The 27555-nt window shown below is 37.4% G+C and overlaps 1 protein-coding gene across 2 annotated transcripts; it reads right to left on the minus strand.

The window, feature by feature from the left end:
• On the minus strand, positions 1–27273 carry LOC120474467 (poly [ADP-ribose] polymerase tankyrase-2). 2 transcript variants are annotated; one of them, XM_039664750.2, is made up of 27 exons: positions 26741–27273; positions 23829–24053; positions 23570–23665; positions 22016–22052; positions 21815–21890; positions 21506–21600; positions 18144–18210; positions 17858–18044; positions 17654–17775; positions 17379–17470; positions 17203–17281; positions 15929–16100; positions 14724–14797; positions 14456–14601; positions 13291–13456; positions 12942–13161; positions 11961–12070; positions 9772–9960; positions 7450–7696; positions 7285–7367; positions 5369–5489; positions 3878–3975; positions 3520–3594; positions 3000–3105; positions 2436–2622; positions 1627–1783; positions 1–882 (listed from the first exon to the last, which is right to left on the minus strand). In XM_039664750.2, exons 1-27 carry the CDS (start codon positions 26919–26921, stop codon positions 823–825), a joined length of 3468 nt encoding a protein of 1155 aa, XP_039520684.2. In that variant the 5' UTR covers positions 26922–27273; the 3' UTR covers positions 1–822. The 2 variants fall into 2 exon arrangements, with proteins under 2 accessions (XP_039520684.2, XP_039520685.2); XM_039664751.2 differs by lacking the exon at positions 9772–9960.
• Between the last annotated feature and the right edge of the window lie 282 nt (positions 27274–27555).

The following is a 27555-nucleotide window of genomic DNA, read 5'->3' on the forward strand; positions in this document are numbered from 1 at the left end:
TTGATAAAAAAGTGTCTCTTTATTTGATCGTGTTGTTGACGCCATTGTTTGTAGGACATAGTAACACATCATTAACATGACATTACATGAGGAAAAACTGACATGTTCATGCACAACAGGGTACAGATACTTCTGAACTACTAACAAAACAATAAAACCTTCATTTTCATATCAAAATACAGAAACAATTTGTTCAAGCACCCAATATGTTGCAAACTGAAAATGAAGCAAATATTAAGTCTTGTTCAACAGTTCAGCAATCAAACACTTGCATCAATATGGGACATCCTGTGGGATGAGGTGTATTTTTGAAAGTTAAATTCATACTTTTTTTGGAGGGCAACAATGCTGTCAAGAAGACATTTCTAGATCATTTTATATTTGGATTAAGTCTCATCCTGTTCTGCCAAATAATCTTTAAGTTGAATACTAGATAGATGTTTTTCAATTGGTCTGATGTTTCTGTAAAATCCCTGTACTCACATGTGTAAAACTGCAGGATAGTGGCAAACATTTACATCTCAGACATAGATCTCTTATGATACAAACATCGATAAATTAATTAGTAGAAAATATATACATTTGTCTTTGTAAAATAAATAAGTAAAATTTGTGATGGATAAGAAAAGGAAATGCAACTTTTGTAACCAGTGTTAGTGACTGAACTGGTGAGGCCAGTTTGTCAGACATTTCATTAATAAGTTGCTGTAAATGAGATAAAAGTAGACAGTTGTAGGAAGATTATTGAAAGTTATACATTGTATAAAAATTGCATGCAGTAAACAAGCAGTTTCTCTCCTCTGAGATGGAAAGACCCGTGTGTTAATCTGTAGAACCGTCCGGTTTGATGATCTGATATGTGATCAAATATTCTGGATAAGCCTTGGGATGCAAAATTAAAAATGTAGTATTAGTTTCACATGATAGAATCTGTCAATATACAGTATATATACAATATATATACAGTATATATACAGTATATATATATATAGTATATATATATATATATATATATATATATATATACTGTATATAGCAATTATATTTCACAGCAATTAATTGTATTCAATTAGAAAGATTAAATTGATCCTAATTGACAGTAAATAGATTTATAGTGTTACAAAAACTGTTTTCAACATTGATAATAACCAGAAATATTTCTTGAGCAGCAAATCTGCATTAGAATGATTTCTGAAGGATCATGTGACACTGACGACTGGATTAATGATCCTGAAAATTCAGCTTTGATCACAGGAATAGAATATAAAATAAAATATATAAAATATTAAAATATATTCATATAAAAATAGGTATTTTAGATAGTTTTTTTTTTTACTCTTTTTTACTGTATTTTTGATCAAATAAATACAGCCCTGGTGAGCAGACCCAAACCTTTGACCCAAAGTGTACACATCACCAAATTAAAGTTTTGTTTATTTTTGTAGAAATATTTGCAATTTTATTTAGAATAATAGAATTTTACATTTTATGAAGAAATTGTGAATGATTCTTGCATGAAACACTTTTCACACACAAAAAAGTTTTTGTCTAAGAATTAAAATGGGTTGAGAATACTAGTTCATGTTGACCATAAATAGATCATTCTGGAGCCCAGTGCTGTATTACCTGCTCTCCTCTGTAGATGACGTATTCAGCCAGAGCAAGACCGTTGACACTGGGCCGGCCAGTGACTGAGTGGTGTCCTGGTGGCGAGTGGGCCATCTTCATAGCGCTGAACTGCAGGAAGGACTTTCCCAAAGTCACACGGCAGAACAGAAGATGCCTGGGATAGATAGACAGAGCCAAAATCAAGAGCATAAGCTCTTTAGAAAGGAAATAGGAAATCAATTTCTCCTCAAGGTTTTGGAAAAGAACCCTTTGCTGAAAAAACACTTAGGCCCCGTCCACACTACTGCGTTTTTGTTTAAAAACGGAGACCTATTGCTACGTTTGCACCTCCCGTCCACACTAAAACGGTAAAAACGAAGACCTAAAACGGAGAAGTTTAGAAACGCTGCAGCTGCGTTTTGCGTTTTGAATCTCCGGAGGGCGTTTTAGTGTGGACGAGACAAAACGGAGGAGTTTACAAACGATGACGCAGAGGCTCACGCTCGGCTCTATGATTGGGTGTCATCAGTCATGACGTGTCCTTCCCTGATTCGCCAACCACTTTTTACACCGACGCGCGCATGCCCAGTGTTGGTGAATGGTCACGTGATCCGCGTTTTCAGTCGTTTTAATCTGGACGGGATCAATTCTAATACGCAGACAAAACGCTGGTGTGGATGGAGATCGTATTCGTTTTAATTCTCCGTTTTTAAACGAAAACGCAGTAGTGTGGACGGGGCCTTAGATGAGCACAATGTTCTGGGAAACATAAAGCCACTTAAATGTGAGCCCTGGCCTCCATTCGCTGTAACGGGATCTCATCTCACCTCTGACACGCGTAACATGACCTGTCCTTGTGAAGAGGGCAACCTGTTCCTCCTCCTATTCCGTAAACATACTGGTTGCTTTTGGAAGAGTTTTCCGCAAAATAGATCCCGGCCCCGAACATTCCCCCAATGTACGCATGTCTCTCATCGAAGCCCTTGTGAATGATGGCGTTTACAAACGGTGAACCTGGGAAAGCAGAAACGTTTCTTCAAGGTTCCATTGATCAGAATTGGGCTGCAAATAATAATTATTTTGATAATCGATTAATCAGTCGATTATTTTGATTAAACAAATGGAGGAAAAAAGCCCAAATCCAAAAATAATAATTTTAATTAAAAAAAATATATTATTTTATTAAATTTATGGTCACAATTTGCACTAAAACTAACTAATAACTATGACATTTGCCTCAAAAAAGTCTTTGATTATTTCTTTATTTTTGATTATTTTATAATCATTTTATTACTATTTATTTATCAATTAGTTGTTACAGCCCTACTGCGAATAGCAGTGAATGAATGAGTTTTTAAACCAGGCCTTGGATGGAAGGACAGATCACACACCATGGAACAGCATACGTTCATTGGAATGGTTGTGGTTCTCCTCAGAAACCTCCTTCCTACGATGAGTGTATCTCTCCCACAGCTTCTTGTTGCACACCTTCTGGATCTAGGACCAAAAAGAAAAGATTTTTGTGGCACTTTTTAACTTGATAACATTACATTACAGATGGACATACATTAGGCATGGACTACTGAAATAAACATGAACTAGCAACAATAAACCATTAACCTGGATTAATACAATGTTGTAAAAGTATTGTTTCTTGTTAATTCATGATGCCTTATGCATTATCAAATGTTAACAAAATATTCTAAAGTGTTTTCTTTATTATACCAAGTTTCTTGCCCGGGGCATTGTAACGCCACATTTTTTGGTTTGGTATGGAAAAAAGTTAAAAAGTTAACTATGGACTAAGCAGAGGCAGAGGCAGGGAAGCAGTGTGGGAAGCAGACACAGTTTAACAACATCCTAATATAAAAAAAAGAAGAGACAAACTATGAAGTCATTCAAATCTCTTACCTTTGCAATGTTGTATCTGTTGAAAATCCCACCCGCATGACCACCATCCCTGTGTTCCCTTATTGTGCTTTGCATCTGTTCAGAGACACAAGAAAACCAAATTAAACAAAGCACATCCTCTGTGTTTTAACAATTATACTACACATTCTGTCCGTGGGTACTTATTTGTATGGTTTCATATATTATTATATGAAATTAATAAGTGATTAATAAGCCACTTGAGCCACATGTGCATGCTCTATTACTGGATTCTCCTAGTACACTTATGGATAACAAGATTGCAATTATGTTAAAGAAATATATCAGAGGCAGATGCTGATCAAAGTGAAAAATGATAAACATATGAACCAAACTCTACCTCCTCCTCAACGGACTGAAACTCCTTGTCGTCTGGAGACAGATCTATCAGTATTGTTCCACTGTTGGTCGTGTTCAGGGTAGAGTAAGGGTTTAAACCTGGAATGGGGATATAAAAATGTAAGTGCAAATTAATCTGCAAAACACGAGTGATATAAGCACTCAAAGAAAAAAGGGGGGGAAATCATTATAATTATTTACTTTGTAATTTATTAATAACTACTATTATTTAGCTGTCAATATATATTTGTTATATATTAGGGATGCACGATATATTGGTCACCATATTGGTCTTGTTGGCCGATGTTCATTCTTGAAGGAGTAGTTTACTTTTAAAAAACTTTTGCTGATAATTTACTCACCCCCATGTCATCCAAGATGTCCACGTCTTTCTTTTTTCAGTCGAAAAGAAATTAAGGTTTTTGATGAAAACATTTCAATATTTTCTCCATATAATGCACTTCATTGGGAACCAAACGGTTCAAGGTCCAAATGAGAGTTTCAATGCAGCTTCAAAGGGCTTTAAATGACACCAGACGATAAATAAGGGTCTTATCTAGGATCCTTCAAGTCATGACTTTTGTTCAAAGAAAAAAGATTTGTTCATTTTGATGAAAGAGTTTGAACAGGAGAGTCACGAACGCTCATCACAGAACAGAGCAAGGCAAGCATTTGTGCTTATAAAACTTAAACTTTATTTTTGAAATGGCCGATGGTTTCGCTAGATAAGACCCTTATTCATCATCTGTCGTTTATAACCCTTTGAAGCTGCACTGAAACTCTCATTTGGACCTTGAACCATTTGGTCTCCATTGAAGTCCATTATATGGAGAAAATCCTGGAATGTTTTATCAAAAACCTAAATTTCTTTTCAATTGAAGAAAGACAGACGTGGACATCTTGGATGACATGGGTGAGTAAATTATCAGCAAAAGTTTTTTTAATGACTAAAGGATAAAACTCCTTTAATGTTATCGTTTTGTTTTTGTAATCAGGCTCTCAAAAATGATATAAAAACTTGGATTTAGAATTATCGGCCAATATGATGGTTATTGGCTTTCAAATATAAAGAATCACTGCTTATCGGGCAAAGATTTCATATTGGTGCATCCCTAAAATATATGCTAATCAATTCATTATGAATTGCAATCAATCACATATATTAATATTTGCTAAAACATAAATGCGTTTGAGAGTGAGAGTAAGAATCTTAAAAAAAAACATCATGCTTAACTGTAATGCCGATAGAGGGGATGTAAAATGAAATATTTTTTGACATTATAACTTTGTTTAACATTAAAAGCTGACTTCAGGGTAAGTAAATAAACGTATATATAAAATGACCCCACTAAAAAAAGCAGCTTGTCCTAAGAAAAAGATCCAACGTTAAGCAGAGTTCTTAGTGGAAACAGATCAAAGTGATCTTTAAACCCTCTCTCTAATTAAGCATTCTCTCAAATGAACTGTTCTAGATGAAAGAAGAGGCTCTTACTCTGAGGTCCACTAATAAGCCTTTCCACTCCTTTGATGATCTTGTGTCTGTGACCGTAAGCGGTAATACCGATCTCCTTCAGCTCTTTGTGTCCCATTTCCACCAGAACGTCCAGAGTTATCTAACGACACAAACCAGGCATGTGACTAATGTATTAATACACTGATCAGCAAGACGTCAACATTGTGTTCCTCTAGAGTATCTCAATATCTCAATAATGTCAGTTCTGAAGCTAAAACATATTTTGGGGGATATTAAAGCTGCAGTCCGTAGTTTTTCCTCTTTGTTGCCATCTCTGTTGGAAATCTGCAATTGCAGTTATTTGTGGAATTATCAACTTTAGAACTTTATTCAGCATCACAAAAGCCGCTTTTTCCTCTTTGTTGCCATCTCTGTTGGAAATCTGCAATTGCAGTTATTCGTGGAATTATCAACTTTAGAACTTTATTCAAAATCACAAAAGCCGCAATGGCCGCCACGTAGACTTTAAGCGTGGAAGGACTTAGACCTGACGTAAAGCGCTCCTGCAGAAACTCAAATACTGTGTTGACAGAACAGTTAACCGGATCCCACTGATGTCGGTGACACCATACAGAAAAAAACTCTCCATTTAAGCGCATATAATTTCCTAGTAGCTGGAGCTCTGGAGCTTAGAATGGTCTCAACAACCTCAGTTGAGAGACCACTCTCTATGAGTTGGGCCCCCTCAGCGGCCAAACCCACAGGTTCCAAATCTCTGGTCGGGGGTGGAATATTGTGCCCCTGGCCTGAGACAGATGGTCTCTGCTAAACGGGATCTCCAAGGGAGGACCGTCTAAGAGATGAATCAGGTCTCTAAACTAAATCCGACTCGGCCAGCGTGGTGCTACTAGAAGTAGGGTTATTCCGTACCGGCGGACTCGCTCCAGAACTCCTGGGAGCAGAGCAACAGGGGGAAATGCGTACAGACGTAGCCTCGGCCAAGTCTGCACCATAGCATCCAGCCCCAAGGGGCCTGGATGAGTCAGGGAGAACCATAGTGGACAGTGCGTCGTATGCTGAGACGCAAACAGATCCACCTCTGCCTGGCCGTAAAAACTCCCAAATTTTCTCCACCGCCTCGGGGTGAAGTCTCTAGAATCCCCCTCAGAGGGTGTGAAACTGATGCAGTGCCGCAGCATAGCATCAGCGACTCGCTGGAGACCGCTGTGTCCCGAAGCACTGAGGGTGACAGGGTTGGCAGAACAGTCCCGTGAGGACCCCGAAATGGAACGAGGTGGATTCTGAGGTGTACACCGCTCCACTTCGGTTGGGGCTGTCCTCACAGGTCTGATGCATCAGGACCTCATTTTTTGAGCCGAAGTCTTCTTCGCCTGAAGAACGGTCCTCAGATCCGGCTTCGACTTAGAAGACTTCGACTGAGACTGTTTCGCCTGTTTCCAGTGTCTCTGTAGAGGTGTGCGAGACGAAACACTCTCTTTCTGTTGCACACATTAAAATGAGCGTCTCAGGTTACAACTGTAACCATAGTTCCCTGAGAAAGGGAACGAGACGATGCGTCACCTTGCCATACTTCCTACATTCCTGTGATGGGCTTGCTTCGGCAATATTTCGAAGCTAATCTCGGTTTGCACCTGATGTGCATTTATCCCTTCCTGGTCATGACGTCACCCTCCGTGACGTTCATTCTTTCCATTGGACTAGTTGACATAGATGCTTCAGACGCATTCACGCCGGGGGCGTTTCCTTTGCTTTTAGCTTAACAAGTTAATGTTTCAAAGTAGCTTTGCCAGTGTCCTAGTCTGACTGCGACTCTAAAACTCAAAGTGTCGGTATAGCTGTGAACTCTGTCTTGACTCAGACTCAAACTACTCAGGACTCGAATGAGTTGGCTTTGACTACAACACTATAATAAACATTGAAACAGAAGCAATTACCTGCTCTCGGTCAAAGATCTCTAGCAAATGTTCCAGGCCCAGGTTGTGAAGGAACTGGCTGATGCTCAACTCCATAGCTAGACCTGAAAACCAACAGGTTATTTGCAGAAAGCTTTCAGTAGTCACCAGATATTTGCAACAAGCTTGAATCTTGAATTAACCCACCCTCCTCTTTCATCTCTATGCCTACGTCCCCTTCGACTCTAGAAGACGGCAGAAGTGTGGTCATCTCGGGGAAGGTCATGGACTGGCCGTCCAGACCGGAGTTTGAAGAGAGCGGTGTGGGACTCGAGCTGAGAGTGGATGGCATGACTCCCACAGATGTCGAGACGCTGATAACCTGGGGCTTATAGCACGCTGGCAGTGCTGAAGGAGGCATGGCTGCCGTGAGAAGGGCTCGCACATCGTCTGTCTGGAGAGAGAGAGAGATGCATGCGCAACATCAGAAAGTCCCAAACATTTAAGTAACAACCAGTTTCTGAGACAGACAAGACTGCGGGTCTCCCAAACTCGCATTTAGTCGCAAACTTATGTGAGCGTCAGTCAGATCTCAAGCATGTAGACCGTGAGTTTAGCAACAAAAATGCAAATAAGGAAGCATTTGAACACAAGACCAGTGAAAATGCTAATTTCATTTAAACAAGCTGTTGGCATGCATCCTTGGTTAAAGGGATAGTTGACACAAAAATGAAGATTTCGTCATCATTTACTTTATTTTAGCATCATTGATATACTATTATAATTTTGATAATATTTTCAACTCGATTTTATATTTTCTTTTTCACCTGATATTTTATGTTGGGAATTGTGTTCAATAAAGTAAGTATTTTTATGAGAAAATATTGAAGAGAAATAAAATAAAATTAAAAGCAGTGGATACAGATACAGTTATTATTTAGTGTTTAGTAAACCAAAGGAATAATTAAAGGTGCTATATGTATTTTTTAGCGGCCTCTATCGGTGATGTTTCAGATTGCAACCAATTTTTACAAGAGCGCTCGTGCTCTTGCGCTCGAACACAAGAGCGAACACCCATGGTACACGGGTCCACATCCACACTGAGACTTTACACACACCGGAGAAAGCATCACACAACATGCTGGAAACTCATGTAAACTCCCACCGCAACATTGCAATAATAGGCTATTATTATCAGCTTGACTGAACTAATGCTCCATGCTCGTACCATGATAACGTTACATTTGTGCTAGTGTTACCTAGCATAAGGCATTTCACTAACTATTTGTGTATCTTTCACAATCAGCAATGTCAACATAGCTGAATGTATAATTTGATAACGAAAACTCTTTGTGAACTAGACTGAACAATTTCAGTGTAACAGTAAGATTGTAGGAAGTAACATTACTGAACTGGGGTGCGTTTCCCGAAAGCATCGTTAGCCAAGTATGGTCGCAAGTTCCGTCCTTATCAGCATAGTTCGATTCAACGATTCAGTGCTTCCCGAAACCATCGTTCCAACGAACATTCGCAAACAGCATCGCAAAGTTGTGTGGTTTGAACGACAGCTCTCGACCTGTGGTTAGAGGCATTGTTTCTATATTGCATGACATTTGGAGGTAATAAATCCTCATCTTGAGCAAAATAAGCAAGCTGACATTCAGTACAATCGGTGTCTTTTATTTAGAATACATACAAATGGAATCTAAGTCTTTTAGTTTGTCAAAAGATTTGAAGTAACGTGTTTGAAGAGTGTGTATGTGCGAACGTGCATACTATGTAAGAACGAGCCAAATATTGAGTCTGGTAATAAAGCAAAACAACTGAGAACAATTAGAAATAGTCCTCAGATGACATATCTGTAATTTATATAAAACAAATCTAGCATTAATTGGATCTCAAACAGTTTCATTAAGAGTAGTTATTCCTCCACCATGTGCGAAACCAACGTGGTTGAAAGATACTTTGCGACAGTGGGTTTCGGGAAACAGTCGTGACTAGCTAGTTGATTTTTCCAACGATACATCGTACTATGGTAGCGAACTACGTCGTTGTACGGGAATCATTAGATTAATTGGCCAATCGTTAGTTGCAGCCTTAGTTTAAAGAATGTTCAAGCTGCTCCTTTCAAAACTTTAATGTCATGAGGCTGCATTCATGATGACAGAATCTTAATTTTTGGTTGATATATCCCTTTAAATATCTTCCTCCAGGCATATTTCTCCACTCCACACGTTACTGCATGTGCAAATGTGGAGTATTTTCAGGCTATGTTGAATGGAATGATCAGTAAGCCTCCTCAAGCACTGAATACACAAAAAGAAAAGTACCAACCCCATAAAACAGACAGATTTATGACAATAAAACACTAAGAGATAATTCTCTCTTGCATGATTATAAGAAGTTTGGCTTGAGAAGGTTTAACTGTATCAGAGGTGCAGAAAATGAACAGAGTGGTTGGCGACAAGGATAAAGATCTTCTTTCCCCGATTGTGGCTTGTCCAATAAGCACACAGAAAAAATGAATACCGTCACGAGGTCCAGCGGCGACTGGCCTTCCTGGTTGCGGAGCGTGGGGTCGGCCCCGTGAGCTAGAAGCAGTGCACACAACTGGGTCCTGCCTTTCTGCGCCGCCTCGTGCAAAGGGGTGAACGCCCACTTATCTGTGGCACTGACGCATGCGTTGTACTTGATGAGCAAAGCGGCCACATCCACATGCTGCAATGAAACACATGGAGCGGTCGTTCTCTCGGGTTGGTGTCTTTTTCACTTCCTGACGAAAGTCGCTGCATGAATATGACTATGCATGGCTGCCAAACGGCACCGCACCTTTTCCCCTTGCCCAACAGGTTATTATGAAATATGAGGAGGTGAACACAACCCCTGCACAAATATAAACTGTCATTCCAAACATGTATGACTGACCATTTTTTGCTGCCAAATTTGAAAATGCTGAAGCACAAAAGATTGTCAGTGAAATTTTGATCTGTTCCTCACACATATGCTATCATATGATTTGGAATATAGGGGAGAGCTGGGCCCAAACGAACACTTTTTGACTTTGTGTATATTCACTTAGGGTTCAGAGTATTTACTTTCCCCCACAATTTACATGTCTAGTACAATTATGTGGTTTTGTTTCATTAATACAGTGTATACTCTCTTTATTTATCCCGAAAGAATGGAAGTGAAATGTGACAACATGCCCCATAGGTGGCTTACATTGTAACATGAACAGATCTATTAAAAAATATAAGACTAACTAAAATATTTTGTCAATAAAATACAATTATTACATTTTTCATATAAAATAATGCCATTTTTTAATAATTAAAACGAAACAAATTTTTGAGTTTGACAACGAACACGATACTGTAGTTCAAAACATAATAATTCATCATTGCTGAACAAAGTCTTTATTCACCTCTTTCTCATGGTTTCTTAATATAATTCGTAAAATTTGTTAATGTGAGTTATATCACAAACATCATGGAATAGCATAGTCCTAATAGGGGCACTTTGTAACGCAGTGTTACTTACAACATGCTAACCTGCGCAACTGGGATTTAAACACAGCTAGTGTCTTCTGCTGGTTAGATCAGCATTAAAGAACCTGAAATTAAAATAATAGCAGATTTGCCTGATTGTATATAAACACTAAAAACTACGATGAAAAATTAACTTCAATAAGAAATTTGCTTTTGCTATTTCGTTAAATAAATGTAAATAAATGTTAAATTCTCTATATAGTGCAGATATGGCAACTTATAAATACACAAGTTTTATTTTGATGGCATGAGTGGAAACATTTAAAACTGTGTGTGTTAAACATGCCGCAACTAGCCCATGTTAGGTTGTGACCCCGCTCACCACTATATTGGAATCTTATGGATTAATTTTATGGTGCTTCTTTGTCATTTTTGCAAGTATATATATATATATATATATATATATATATATAAAGAAAAGAAAGCCATACGGGTTTGGTTTGAGAAGACATATTGGTGAAAAAATTCTTGAGTGAACTATTCATTTAAGAAATCTTTATACGATTGCAGATATCTGGGAAAAGGGAAAAGGTTGAGAAAGGTAAAGCAATTCTTTTACCAAACCAAATCAAGAATGTTCAGCTGCCTTTCACACTAGACAATCAGACTTTTGTGATAGACTGCTGCAGTGATGAGATATTTTCGGAAGTTAGTATCACACTGGTGTCCTCGACAAACACACAGGATTTTTTCCTTTGTCTTTTAAACTATTGCAAAAAAATAAGCTCTGTGATCAACAAAAGTTTATGATGCTTGCATGTTTTGTTCATCAAGATAATTTTCACAAAAGAACAAAACATTTTTTCAATTTTGAAGCCTAAATACAATTACCAGAAATTAAAAGTTAACCTTAGGCAATAAACAAACTCAACTTCAATGTCACAACCAAGAAGCTTCCAACAACTCGTTCAGACTTAAGTGATTGAAAAACATTTTCCATTTGTGATTATAAACACAACAGGGCTCTGAAAGAGAGTAGATGAGTTAACCTGTTCAGGTGATGACGATTAATGTCCTCGACAACCTTTGTGGACACTTGTTAGCAAGTTAGCAACTACATTTTCAAGACATGTAAAAGCTTTAAAAATCATGAGTGGGGTATTACTGGTGTGTTTTATGTCGTAGAAGAAAATGTGGAAATAACTGATCATGTTAAATGTTATTACTCACCCCGTAAGATGCAGCATTGTGTAGGGGAATGAGTCCACCTTTATCCTGAGCGTTCACCTCTGCCCCGTGCTGCAGCAGATATTCAGCCACCTCCAGATTATTATAGCCAGCTAATCATACACACAAAACAAACACCAACATGAACATATACGTTCATATTTAAGATATTTTATTCATTTATTTGAGCATGTTTTCTCAAAAAGCAAGTTCATTTTGAGAAAGTTCACTTCAAGTACATTTTTTTATTGACTATTCACCTCGCCATAGACTGGTTCCAAATGCAAAAGTAGCAGGCGGTACAGAGCCAGAATGTTTAAAAAGGTCTCCAGGTTAGGGTTATGCCTTTAAATCAACTGTGTATCTTAGATTTCGACCCATTCAATATGTGCTGTATGCATAATTAGTGTTTTAATTTGAGAGAACACAATTCTCAGTGCGATCGGTAATCTAGTAAATCTGTCTTTACACAGACTGTTTTCACTCTATTTATTATTTATATATTTTTAAAAAAAAAGTCTTTATTTCAGTATAAATCTGTATTTTAGTACCTACAGTCCGGCGTTTTCCGGCGCTTACTCAGACCAAAGCGCCCGCGCCCTCAGATCACTTGGACGTGGCTGTGGTTACGTTAGGTAAAAACAATATAAATACTGTTCGTTTTCTCACACAAACCGCTCGTTTCGTGTCTTAGGCCATCAATGTGTACTTACATCTACGAGTCATTAAATCATGTTTAATTTGGACTTCTCTGTGCATGCTCTTTGAGGTGGTGACCATAGACTTCCATTATATGACTGACAGACAAGAACGGTTTTACCTAAAAATATCAAAATTGAAAATACTGTGGAAACAAAGACACCTACATCTTGGACGTCCTTGAGGTAAGCTAAAACATACCAAAAATTAATTGTGAACTAATTAGTGAACTATCCCTTTAAGTAAAGTATTATATGAAAGCATGCTATTTTGACCCACACATACCTGCGAGGTGCAGCGGAGTGGAGTGACGCCCCTGCGTGTCTCGACAGTTCACGTTGTCTGGAGTGCAGATCTTTTTAACGCGAGCTAAGCAGCCTTTCTTAGCAGCGTCCAGCAGTGCTGCGTCCCCCCTGAGCAGATCCTGAACGTCTGTATCCTCATCCTTCACCAAGTCCAGAGGGGTGTTTCCATCCCGATTCTTTTTGGTCGGGTCGGCACCATGCTGTGTCGAGGAATTACTTTGTTATACTGTAGTGAACACAGCACTGAACACAGTGCTTCCTCCAGCACTTTGCTGCCATTAATGATAGAAATGATTTCTAATTGATTTTTAATCTGTGCTCTTCAATACCTGGAGAAGAAGTTTGCAGATCTCATATTTGCCCTTGGCGGCCGCCTCATGCAGTGGGGTGAACTTCCACAGGTCGGCCACGTTAACCAGGGCACCGCGAGTGACAAGGAGCTCAGCGACCTCATAATGCCCATAGGAACAGGCGTTGTGCAAGGGGACCAGGCCACTATATAGCACAAAACAGAGACATCATCTTACTTACACAATGGACCATTTTCACATTTCTCATAGTTGGGTAAACTTCTATAGTGGTGAACAGAAGACAACAAATATAATTTTCATATTCCCATTACCTAATAGCAAAACCGTTCCTAGATTAGTGATTTAATAAAAACTGAATTTTATTGATTTGTTTATTTGTATAAATAAAAATACATTTCAACAGTCTATGTCTGCTTAATCAGAAAAAAAACATGCACATTTATATTTTAAAAATGTTTCATGTTTGTTTATTTTTATGTATTTTTTAATTATTTCAATGCTGTAATATTCTAGAGTACTAAAACTAAAGCACATTTATATTTCAAAACATTTCATGTTTGTTTGATTTTTTATGTATTTTTTAATTATTTCAATGCTGCAATATTGCAGAGTACTAAAACTAAAGCACATGTATATTTCAAAACATTTCATGTTTGTTTTATTTTTTTAAGTATTTTTTGATTATTTCAATGCTACAATATTGCAGAGTACTAAAACCATCTGTATAAAAATGACAAAAAAAGTGCATGATTTGACCTTTTCATAAAAAGTGAGTCAGATGTTAATTCAACCTGCTGATTCATTAACTTGTAAATCTGTTTCATTAAAGAGGACGTATTACACCCTTTTACAAAGTTTTGATTTTGGGATCTACTTGAAAAGGTCATCCTGCTTGAATGGTCAAAAATCACTTTATTTTGACATATTTGACATTGCTGCAGCTCCTCTCTTCCCAGTCTGTCAGGAATCCTCTATTTAGTTCCTGTCTCTATGAAGGCCCTCCTTCTGAAAAGTGCAATGTGCTCTGATTGGTTGGCTGGATCAGTATGTTGTGATTGGTCCACCGCTTCCAGCATGTTTGGGAAATGTCACGCCCCTTACACTAACTGCATTAGATCTGGGTTGGAAAAAAGAGCGTCTCTTGGACATGCGACAAACGCAACTCAACCTTCTGCCATCTCACCCCTTGTCTTTAGCGTGCACATCGGCTCCATGCAGCAGCAGATACTCCACCACAGCTACACGGTTGTACCCCGCCGCAAAGTGCAGGGGTGTGGACTGCCTTCCCTCCACGTCTCTACAGTTCACGTTCTGAAGAGTACAGAGCTTCTACACGGAAAGGGGGAAAAACAACCCATGGGAACATGGTATAATCAACTTCATAATGATTTCACAACTACATGGGGGTAAATTGATCATTTCATAGTGTTTGCTGTATTTTTAGTCCTCACCTTCACCACTTCCAGATCTCCTGATTTGGAGGCTTCTAACAGCTGCCTGTCTGTGTTACCTGTAAATGTTCCCTCTAGGAAAGCAACAAGCAAAAAATAACAAGCACGTTTTTATGTTTATGTGCTTTGTGTTTATTTTAAAGTGCCCTGATTATGTTATTTTAAAGGTTCCTAATTTTAGTTCAGGTCTCCTACAATCGGTTTAAAAAAAATAAATAATAAAAAAAAAAAGTTGGACATTGGGCAACTGATTCAGATCACTTGGTCATGGCTGTGGTTACATGAGGTAAAAACAATATAAATATTGTTTGTTTTCTCACACAAACCGCTCGTTTCATGTCTTAGGCCATCAATGTGTACTTACATTTATGAGTCATTAAATCATGTTTAATTTGGACTTCTCTGTGCATGCTCTTTGAGGTGGTGACCATAGACCTCCATTATATGACTGACAGACAACAACGGTTTGACCGAAAAATGTCAAAATTGAAAATACTGTGGAAACAAAGACACCTACATCTTGGATGCCCTTGAGGTAAGCTAAAACATATCAAAAATGTATTTCAAAGTGAACTATCCCTTTAAATGTGGGTCAAAGTAGATGTTGTTCACAGGCGGCCGAGAAATAAAGAGAAATCCAGGGGGTGGTGAAGAGAACTTTCAATTTTATGGAAAAATATACTGACGTGTTTCGGCTAAAAAGCCTTCCTCGGGGTCTCAAAGAAGGCAGCCAATGAGGACGAACATAGGCTGGCAAAGCAATGCTTTCCAAACGAAAGAACTGAAACAGCCTGAAATGAGTTGTCAATAATTCCAGTCGTTCTTCTTGCACGAACCAAGTAGATTTGCTACAAATTTGCATAATGCCAGCCTATGTTTGTCCTCGTTGGCTGCCTCCTTTGAGACCCCGAGGAAGGCTTTTATATCTGAAATCATGCATAATGGAGCACTTTAAAGGATTAGTTCACAGATCACCCCCCCCCCCCCAAAACAAGAGTATTTTATCACTCTTTTTCCAATCCTGTATTACTTTATCCAACTGTAAACACAACACAAATTCATGCTGATCTTTTCCATACAAGTAAATAATGAAACAGCATTTAAACATTCTGCTAAATTTCTTTTTTTTGTTCCACAGAAGAAAGTCATACAGGTTTGGAACGACATGAGGTTGAGTAAATAGTGAATTTGATCTGAAGCGTCACCCTGCAGAATCTCCTGCATGCTTTGACTGGCGATCTGAGAGGTCGAGAAGCCCTGTAGGGAAGTGATGAGCGGGTCACATCTAGCGCTCAGGAGCATGTGACAGGTCTGCAGATGACCGCGGTGAGCTGCGAGGTGAAGCGCTGTCTGACCCAGGTTATCTACCGCATTCACCTGCACATCACAACAACACGTTCACAGGAAAAGCACCATAAACTGTTTTGCATTACTGTTTTTTCACAAACTGAGGGACATATCAATATAATGTGATCTATTTCCGATTGAAACAGGATATTCAACCAGACAACACATGTAGGGGGTGAGATTTGGGAAGTCACAGAATACTGATGAAATTTACAGATAATTTTACATATAATTTTACAGATATTTTTATTTTTTTGCATTACAGATAATCTGAATGTTAATGTTATAATATCCTAATATCTTTACACCTTGCCTTATAGTCGCATTTAGCTGATTAGAGCTTCGGTAAAATAGTTTAGACTTTGCAATGGTACAAGCAATCAAACAGTTGAGATTTGCTTGTAATTATATATATATATATATATATATATATATATATACATATATATATATTAGACTTTCTTAGCCTGGCTGGATATACTGGCTGGCTTGGACATACTTGTATAGTGAATGTTATATGTTATATAAAGAGCTGTCTGCCTTAGAAGTTACATTTTTGACACAATATAAGTCAAGTATTTGTGATTTGCTATATATTATATATCACCCTTTGTGAGTATACTATATCTATGTAAAAATATATATACAATTTTATAAAGAGAGCTCTGTGATAATACATTTACATGTTATGACGACATGAACAATCACGCAGCCGACATTTGCTTTATAATATATTTTGCTATACTTGAGCATACTATACTGTATGTACTATAGGTAAAGCAGGATGTACTATATTTAACTTTTAATACATTTCTGGGCGATTATATAGTTTACATTTTTTTAATGATATAACAATTAAGGAGTTGCAATATAGTATAGAATAGCATATAGTACAATGTAAATGTGAGTATACTGTTATACTTACAGTAGTTAAATAGTGTGTTCTTAATTATTAATTTGTTAGTTCATTCGAGTTATGTCATTTGTTGTTATGAGTTGAATCACAGATTCATGTATTTTCATCCTGATGGCATAAGTAAAGGCTAACAGAATAACTGTGATGCTAAAATAACATGTGTGGAGCCTATGTTTAATTCTGTATATTTTACTGCACCTGGAAAATCTCACTTACTTTCGCCTCGTGTTTCACCAATACCTCGATGATGTCATTGTGGGACTTCTCCGCGGCAAGATGCAGAGGTGTTAGGAAGCTGTGTGAAAGACAGAGATCCACCAGACATTACCGGATAATATGATACACAATCATTAAGACACCCTCTGCAAACCCAAACAACACGACTGACTCACTCTTTATTCTTCTCATTGACGTTGGCTCCTTTTCTGAGCAGCAATTCACAGATCTGTTTCCTTTTGGGATAGGGCGACGTTGAGGCACAATGCTATCAAAGACAATCACAGAAACCTCTTTTACTCACTTCAAGACCTAAAAAATATATTTTCTTTAGATGGTGTGTTTAATTGTAGCATTCACAGGTATGTGCATATTAGCTTCAATCGTGGCTCATTCAATATGATTTAATAGTTGTAAACATGCTTTTTAATCATTGTTTTAAGAGTCGTACAAGAGCTGTCTCCTGGGTTAGAGGGTGTTTAAAGTTGATGGTCTCAACAGAGAGGTGCTTTTTAAAGCGGGCCATGTCCGCCTCACGTGCCGCCTGCAGCAGAGCGTGACCTCTGAACTCATCTGCAACAGAGAGAAACACCCCATCAGTCATTTACGCAGCAAACAAAACGCGAGCTGATCTTAGTAGCATTCACACGCTTACACGCCAGGCGCTCTTTCAGCAGGGTGTTCGAGGCCAGGTCAATCGCACTCTTGTTGTGGCAGTTGAGGAAGGTGGGGTCGGCCCCGTAGCTGAGCAGGAGAGAACAGACCTCCACTCGGTTTTTTGAGGCTGCCTCATGCAAAGGTGTGAACTGCCAAAGGTCCGTAGCACTGACACAGGCTCCATGCTGTGGAAAAAAAATGGAGTGTAGCCTAGTTAGTTACCACTTCAACTAAAATGAAAGAACTCGGAACAAGAAAGCTGACAAAAAAAAAATTGTGAATACCTTTACAAGCAACTCAGCTACCTCATAGTGACCGTATGAACAGGCATTATGAAGAGGCACAAGATCACTGTAAACACAAGGCCAAGTGGTTTAGTGATTACAACAATGAAAGACGACTACAGTTTTTATCAGATATCAAATTTGACACATTCCTCAGATTGCGACAACAAATCAAAAAAGTGTTTACAGCTAAGTTTAGGGAACTATATACAAAACTGTTCCGAAAGTATAGCCAAAATTATACAAGTTAAAGGGATACTCCACCGTTTTTTTTTTCATATTAAACTATGTTATTCCCTTAACTAAGATGAGTTGATACATACCTCTCTCATCTCTCGTCAATCGCTCTGGCGCATGAGACACTTTGATAGCACTTGACTAGCCCAGTTCATTCAATAGGGGCCAAGCACCTCCACGTTTTCCCTATTTAATACAGTTACTCGAGCAGTGTAACTCGACCTAGGACGGTGACACAAAATAAAACATTGTGCTTTTCTAAGCGTGTAAAGTGGATAACTTTAATGTATGGCGGAATACCACACCAAGTGCTTGGGAGCACTTTGACTCAGCGCAATAATATCATTACTCGTGAAAAGTCCTCTCCCCCCTCTCCCTTTCCAGAGTGATGAAATCACTGTGCCGAGTCCATAGATAAATATGAACCGAGTCAAAGTGCTCCCAAGCACTTGCTGTGGTATTCCGCCACACATTATAGTTGTACACATATACAAGCTTAGAAAAGTGCAACGTTTTATTTTGTGTAGTCAAGTTACTCTACTCTATAATTGTATTTAAATAGGGAAAACGTGGTCGCTTCTCTGCTTGGCCCCCATTAAACGAACTGGGCTAAGTAAAGTGCGATCAAAGTGTCTCGCGCGCTAGAGCGATTGAGTGCATGCAACTGAGACGAGAGAGGTATGTATCAACTCATCTTAGTTAAGGGAATAACATAGTTTAATATGAAAAAATGGGAGTATCCCTTTAAGTTAACATGAGACTACTAATGTAATATAAACCTTGTCTGTACATCCATTTTTTTTTTTTAACTAGGGATGCACCAATATTAAAATTCAGGAGAATATCAGTGGGCTGATAATTATTTGCATGTTATGGCCAATATCTAAATAAATTCATATATAATAATATTTCATCATGACAACTGTTGATCATGAAAACCCATACCGATAGTTTTTCTGGAATGTGTCCATTGCTGGAGTGGCTGAGAAGGGTTTACTGTCATTATATAGTACAAGAGCGGCCTCTAGAGGCGAAATAAAAACTACTGATGCCTCATGGTATTTGTTTTTACATGAGAGGCTGCGCTCTGCACAGAGCCGGACACTTCAAATTCAGATTTAAAACAGACAATGAAACGGTATGTATGCAGTATACTGTTTTCAAATCAAGGTAATTAATTTGTTGACTAGATGCTACATTAGTGGAGAACACAAGAGCACGTTAACATTACTAGTACCTCAAGCAGTTTACACAATGTGACAAGCAAGACCGACCCCAATGGTTTAATGTCACGATTGTGACCATCTATTTTAGAGCCAGACTGATATATTGGCAGGCCGATATTATCGGCCGATATTAGGCATTTTCCAAACTATCGGTATCAGCAGTTATAATGGCCGATAAATGAGTAATTCAAAAATAAAATAAAAACGGACGAAAACACAATTCAACCATATCATGAGTGTTGGAGTTGTATAGTTAGTAGTAACTGCTGATCCAGCCAGAGTCGGGCAGAGAGAACCAGTTATCCGCGAGTGAGATCATCGGTGAAGTGTGTTCATGGTGAGTTGGTCACTAAACATACATTGCTTGAACAAAAATTAAAAGAACATCTCCATCCGTTCTCTTAGCTAATAATAAGCATGAAAAAATTTGTGACTCATCATGTCCACTTTTGCTGCTGTTAAATAAGCCGAGAGTGAACCGGAATCAGCTAGTAATAATTATGTTACATTGTTACAGTGTAGTTGACTGACTTTCCTTTTAACTTTTGACAATGTGACTAGCGCATGACAGTTATGGCAATGAGATGTATCATCTCTCCTTGGCCTGTTATATTGAAAATGTATATTTTAAAATTTGCAGTATGACATTATCCATTGCTAAATTATGACTCATCATAGACTAGCTAACCACAAAGCTAGCTAATGCCACTATCATCAGTGTAAGGCCGCTAACGTTGACATTAATGAGCTTTGGTTCCTCTGTTCTGTTGCGACGATAAAAGAAACTAGTTTCTTTTTAAAATGCATTATCATATTATTTTAGTTAAAACTCATACCTAACTGCAAATAACTAATGTTAGGGAAATCTGTTAATGTTTTGTTGCGCGTTTCTGAAAAAAAAGAAAAAAAAATATCGGCCGATATATCGGAATATCGGATTTTAAAGCCAACAAATATTCAAATATCGGCCTTCAAAATCCTTTATCGGTCGGGCTCTATTTGCATAGTAGGCTAGTTTATATCCAGCTGGTCGCTTTAATGCATTATTTATCCAGCGAAGTTGCATATTTAAAGCTGGTGATGTGAGAAGGCAAACTGCATCATGTGGCCGACAGAAACATATAAACATATCAGAAAAGCATTCAATTTCATCTTTTTTTTATCATCACTGTAAATTACAGTGATGATTAAAAAAAAGCTGAAATTGAACAGTCTGTAATACATGTTACATTGTTATTTTGTCTAGATAATCAAGTGTTTAAAAAAGAAGAAAATTAAATGAGAGAATATACATACATTACATATTTTACGTATCTATTTTCAAGTGTAGATTAATCGTTTTCGGCCAGCATTAGCCAAACTAGTTATTGTTATTGGTCAAATCCACTATCAGTCGACCTCTAATTTAAATGTTGAGCAAGCAATCTCACTGACTGCAGAATCAGCAGAGCCCATTATGGTTCTGTGCATCTCTATAAAGGTGGTAAAGCCAGTAAAAAGAGACTGGAATTATCATTTACATTTTTTACATTTACATTTATTCATTTAGCTGACGCTTTTATCCAAAGCGACTTACAAATGCTATATATGTCAGAAGTCACACGCATTTAGAGAAACTAGGCGTTAAGTGTCTTGCTCAGGGACACATTGGTGTCTAACAGTGGATTCGAATCCACATCTCTCACACCAAAGGCATGTGTCTTATCCACTGCGCCATCACCACCCCAATGTACAATGAATTATCCCTGCGGAGCACCATTTTAAGTGCATTACTGTAAACAGAAATATTATTTGTTTTTGTTTTTTTACAAACTGAAGGGGATCTATTTCTGTGCTAACAGACAGCATAGAGCTTAACTTGTACGGCACTTTAAGTCACACTCAACACAGACATCACACCCTTTGTCTTTGGCGTGCACGTCGGCTCCATGCTGCAACAACAGCTGCACTGTCTTCACACGATTGTAGCCAGCGGCCAGATGCAGAGGGGTGGACTGCAACAAACAAACAATCCATTCAGGAACACATATGCAAAGCATTGTTTAAATGAAGATGCATGTATAATCTAGACCTATAACAACTGTATGAAATGTCTGGCTACATTACGTTTTATTTGAGTGGCTCAATGTACACTAACAATCCCACTGTCAAACAAATATTGAATTTTAGGCAAGACTAGATTAAATATAAATTATTTTAATAAATCACCTTCCTTCCATCACTAGCATGACAGTTCACATTTAATGGTGTGAGGAGGCTCATCAGTTTTTCTTCATTTCCACTTCTGTACAAAAGCAATGAGCGGCAAGTCAATTAAAAGAACAATGCGAGTCACGACAGCAATTTGGCTTAGCAATATTCATCTCTCCTCAGGTCTCCTGAACAATATTGAGCTTAAATTGTTATTACCTTGCACTCTCGAGAAGTTCATCCTTTCTATATTCACCTAGATTTAAGAAAGAAATTAAATGAAGAATATTAACATAAATGGCAATCTCATCTGAGCACAAATGAACAGCCAAGCCACCCGGGCAACATACCAGCCTTGAGTAAATTGCCATTTACTAAACACAGTCTTAAAGCTACACTGTGTAACTCTTTTAGTTTATTCTTAGCTAAAAACACTTAGTTCTTTCAAAAATATATGTGCTCATTAATGTATATTTACTTCGTTCAAGTAATAAAGTATTCTCGTGAGTGTATAATATGCCATTGAAAATACATACGGGTAAGGGGTTCTAATGTCGGTTGCCATGTTGCCCCTCCATCTTGAAAGTACATTAGCCAAAGAGGGACATACTCGTTAATTCAAGTTCGCCTTTCGCGTTTACGTTTGAGTTAACACTCATGGACGAGGTCGAACTGGAAGCCATGTTTATCTTGGACTACATTGGCCACAAAACGAAATCGGAATTGAGAGGAACAGAAACTAATATTCACTGGATGATCATATACCTTTACACGGCTAAGAGGGGGTAAAAATCACACAGCGTAGCTATAAAAATAAATGAGTATTGTGGGACTAACTTTTAAATTATCATAAATACAAGTTTTGAATGGCCTTTCAAGTTGTACTAGGAAGCACTAGGATAATTTTGACACCCAGAGTTGGTTAAACTTTAAACGTGGCGATGGAGAACGATTGCTGATTCCACAACAGCTCCATCCCCTTGTCTTGTCGTTAAAGTAGTGCATGTATACAGTACATAATGAATAACCATTTGAAGCATATTGTGTGTTTTATACTGTACACACTTGAAAACAGCCTGTATTTGATTGAAATTCCAGAATATCTAGATACTGCGGTGAAGGTTTGGTTGTCAATGAATGGGATTTTATAATAGGATTTTCCCAATAAATAGGTAAGAATAAACCTGGTTTTCAGATTTCTGTTATTTTCGGCAAAAAAGCACGACAAGCTTGTAATCAAAACACCAGAAGTGGAAAAGTAGGACATTTCCAATAGCAAGTGAAGGCAGCATAAGAAAGAATCAAGAGTTCCAGAAAGACATGTAATAAAAACAATAAAAATCTCATGTAGTGCTGAACTAATATTTTGATCATTTATTTTGTTCGATTAATCCTTTAAACATATAAAATCCCCAAATGATTAATTAAAACATTTTAAATATTGATTTTAATAATGAATTAATTTTCATATACTGTAATTCCACATGCTGCCCTATGATGCCTCCATACAATGTTTAAAGGCAATGAAAACAAAAATCATGAATATATATGTAGGCTGAATATTTTTAAATGAATCAAATTTGAAATTAAATGAATTTTTAACCAATTAGTTAAAAATAATCTGTTTAAAAGATTTTTTATTATTTGTATTAATCGGACTACACTGTTTTACTGTACAATGAGGCATGAGTTTGTATCATTTCCCAGCAGCCGGTCTTCCTCTCTCATTACACTGAATCAGACTGTGGACAAGAGCTTCAAGAGGTCACTCACCGGTCAGCACTGCTTTGGTGGAAGCTTCAGCCAAGTCAAGCGCTGTCCTTCCATCGGTGTTTCGGATGGTTGGCTCAGCACCATGTTGTAGTAAAACTATCAATGACAAACATGACACAAAAAACATTTTACATTCAACATACAAATGAGATCCACGTTTGATGTACTCTTCTCATCAAAACAAGGTATTATGAACGCATGTAAATTATTACTAGTCTACTAATTGTTACTAGAAGGTCTGAGAGGCACCAGGTTTTACCAATGCAGACGTCAATCTTGCCCTTGATGGCAGCCTCGTGGAGTGGGGTGTAATTCCAGTTGTCTCTGGAGTTGGCATCGGCCCCGTGTTGCAGAAGCAGGTTGACGACCTCAGCGTGACCAAAAGAGCAGGCGTTGTGAAGTGAGATTAGACCACCATCATCGCAGGCGTGCACGTTAGCACCATTTAGAAGGAGGTAGTCCACCACATCTCTACGGCCAAAACCTGCCACAGAACAGTCCATCGCTTTAATTTAGTCTTTAATTCACATATTAACATTGATTGGCAAACATAAACAGAAGCTCAACCGAACTTGCTTGACGCGTGCTGTGTGAACAAACCTCATTGGTTCTTGCTAAAGCTCAAACGTGCTGCGTAACAGAGAATGAACCTCATTGGTTCTCGCACATGAAGCGAATATGCTTGAGGTTCTGTTTACCTCTACTGATGTGTGAGTTGATGAATGTTTATATGTGAATTAAAGCCTAAATTAAATCTGTTCATCATATAAAGCGATTGAGTTTCTTCAGAAAATTTGGATTATACCGCTCAATTTATATGGATTTGTTTTATGATATGTTTGTTGAAATGTCAAAATGGCAGTTACAAAAATCTCTCAGATTTCATCAAACATATCTTCATTTGTGTTTAGAAGATGAATGAAAGTCTTACATGTTTGGAACGACATGAGGGTGAGTAATTAATGACAAAATTTCATTTTTGGGGTAACTATCTCTTATCTACAATAGTTAAATGAACTAACATTGAAAAATACTTCTAAAGCATTTATTAGTCTTAGTTTCTATAATTTCAAAACTAATACATTATTAATTATAGTAATATTTTCTTATTAATATATTCTGCATCTTTTGATATTATTTTATAGACCAGAACTGCATGAACAAATAATGAACTAATGTTACTAAGCAAAGATAAATAAATACTGTAACAAATGTATTGCTCATTGTTAGTTAATGTTAATCTTAACTAGCAATGGGTCCTTATTTTAAAGAGTTACCTCTATTAGTAGTTTAATGTGTATAGTGTATATATATATATATATATATATATATATACACACACACACACACACACACACACTAAACTACTAATAAATGTAACTCTTTAAAATAAGGACCCATTACTAGTTAAGATGGTTAAGACTAGTTAACAATGGGTGGTTGACATGACATTGGTCCAATGTGTCAAAGTAAATTATAGAAAATATATCAAAAACTGTGGTGATATTCAGTGGTGGAATGTAACGAAGTACAAATACTTCGTTACTTTACTTAAGTACATTTTTCACGTATCTTTACTTTACTTAAGTACAATAAATAGTGCCTACTTTTTACTTTTACTTCGTTACATTTTGCAGCAATTATTATACTTTCTACTCCACTACATTTCTACAACTTCTGTTACATTTTCGTTACATTTTCTGATCAGTTTTTCCCCTGACAAAACGTAATCTGACCGTCCGTTCGTTGCACGTTTGTCTCACCAGTGACGTTTGGTTGCCATAGATACAGTATATCAACCCGGTCACTAAATGCGTCTTGCACGCAGTGTGTTTATCATGCAACTCATACGCGAAAATTAGTTTTTACATGCATAGGAAACACACCGTGAGTAATATACGTTTGGTTAGGATTATGGCAAGCCAAGAGGTTCAGAATTACACCATAAATGAATCGCGTGTACTGCCAAACATAGTTATTAAACATATAGTAAGGATAAGCATGATATTGCCTAATTGCAAGCTTGTTTCAGAAATGGTGACATTTTTTTTCCATCATTATTGAACATTATTATAGGAGTAGGCTATTAGGTTGAATGAGTTAGAATTAAATGTTTTATTAATCATTAGAAAATAGACATTAAGATAATAAATTGTTATGCAAGTACTTTTACTTTTAATACTTAAAGTACATTTAAAATAAAGTACTTTTTACTTTTTACTTAAGTATGGTTGTCATTGTGTTACTTCTACTTTTACTAAAGTAAATATTTATCTGGGTATTTGTACTTTTACTTAAGTACTGAGATTCAGTACTTCCTCCACCACTGGTGATATTGTTCAGAAAGTTAAAAATATAAATTGCAAATAAAATTGCTCTTTTATATGAACATTCATGGGATTAATCTTCCATTTTATTCACAATTTTCAGCCAAACCAGAAAAAGCTCATGTGGCGTGATGTCCCAAGCACATTTTACTAATTTTGATTTTGAATAAAAACAAGAAAATTAATTAATTTTCTGTTTATTTAATCACATATTGATAATCCAGATGTCTACTTAAAATTATAAAGATATACAAACAGATTGTTGTGTGGTGTGTGATTCATCATGTGGTGTGACACGTCATTTGGTGTGACATTCAGAATTTTGAAAAAAAAATTAAGACTTTTTATTATCATAAAATCATGTGACAGATGGGGAATAGTGCCAGCAAAGGTTTACAAGCATTTTGGTTCTTTTATAACAAGGTATTCCCAAATTAATTTCTAAGTATATTGAAAGATTACGAGTAAACATCTTTCTATGAGTGTTGATAAAGTAAAATAATGCAAAATGTAAGATATTGCACATAAGAAATACTATACTTTTATATAGTAATGATAAAGAATCAGAATACATTGCATACAATATATATATATATATATATATATATAGTAACAATAATGACGACAATTTGTGATTTCAAGTGTTACAGAAATAACATAAGCACATGGTGTTCTTACTAGCTCTCAAAAAAATCTATATAAATTATGCTAAAAAGCTTTTGTCTTTTTTTAGTTGATTAATTATTAATAGTGATATGCAAATAGAATTGTATTCCGAAAAATGATAAAAATTGTAAGGGAATAGAATAGAATAGAATAGAATAGAATAGACAGTGGCACTTACCCGCAGCGAAGTGCAGCGGCGTGGATTTCCTGCCCGCCGTGTCTCTGCTGTTTACATTCTCCGGGCTCACGAGCTTCTTTACCCGCTCCAGGTCTCCTCTCCTGCAGGCCTCGAACAACTCCCTGCTCGGCTCGGCAGACCCAGAGCTCTCCGTGAGCGCCGCAAAGCGCCGGAGCGACATGGACAAGCTAGGGGCAGAGAGTGGGAAATGTGGAATACACACTATTCTTCCCAAGGCTTGACATGAAGGCAGGAAAGAGGCGCGGATCTCCACAGTTAAAACCTTTCTGTAACATCCATTAGAAGAGACGAAATGATTTAGGGTGTCTTTGGTTATTAATGTGCAGAGCTGTGTCTCGAAATCACAGAAATGTTAGGAACGGATAGAATGTCAATTCGCGAGAACGTGGGTCTTGGAATAGGCGGGGCTTTGAGGCTCAAAACGGATGAGTCAGAATAATAATAGTGCAATATGAATGCAGCAACTGTCCTTCGTTCTTGGAAAATACTCTCCCCAAATCCTCGAATTTCCCCCATTGAGTTAAAAAAAAGATTCGATAATGCATCAGAAATCATGAACCAAACCAACCAGGGCAGGGGTGCATTTCCCAAAAGCATATTCTATTGGATCGTTGGACAACTACTGGACAACTGCGACCATTAGTTGGCTTTGGGAAACTCACCCCAGATGAGCTACCTTGATTTTAAATAAAATATATTGGCTAATCAGACAAAAAAAGACAAAGATATAAAACGAGGGAAATGGGCTCTATGCACGGCGTTATTTCCGGTGAAGGATTAATGCTCGATAACTT

The sequence above is a fragment of the Pimephales promelas genome, chromosome 17 (assembly GCF_988280905.1).
Source record: "Pimephales promelas chromosome 17, fPimPro1.hap1.1, whole genome shotgun sequence".
Lineage (NCBI taxonomy): Eukaryota > Metazoa > Chordata > Actinopteri > Cypriniformes > Leuciscidae > Pimephales > Pimephales promelas.

What these genes read in the sequence shown, in the direction of transcription:
- LOC120474467 (XM_039664750.2), bottom strand. Translation starts at nt 26,921, where the DNA reads ATGTCGCTCCGGCGCTTTGCGGCGCTCACGGAGAGCTCTGGGTCTGCC. An exon ending in ATGCTAGTGATGGAAGGAAG is followed by an intron (nt 21,601 to 21,814) that starts GTGATTTATTAA and finishes TGTTTGTTGCAG; the next exon opens with TCCACCCCTCTGCATCTGGC. An exon ending in TCTGCAAACTTCTTCTCCAG is followed by an intron (nt 13,162 to 13,290) that starts GTATTGAAGAGC and finishes TCCTCGACACAG; the next exon opens with CATGGTGCCGACCCGACCAA.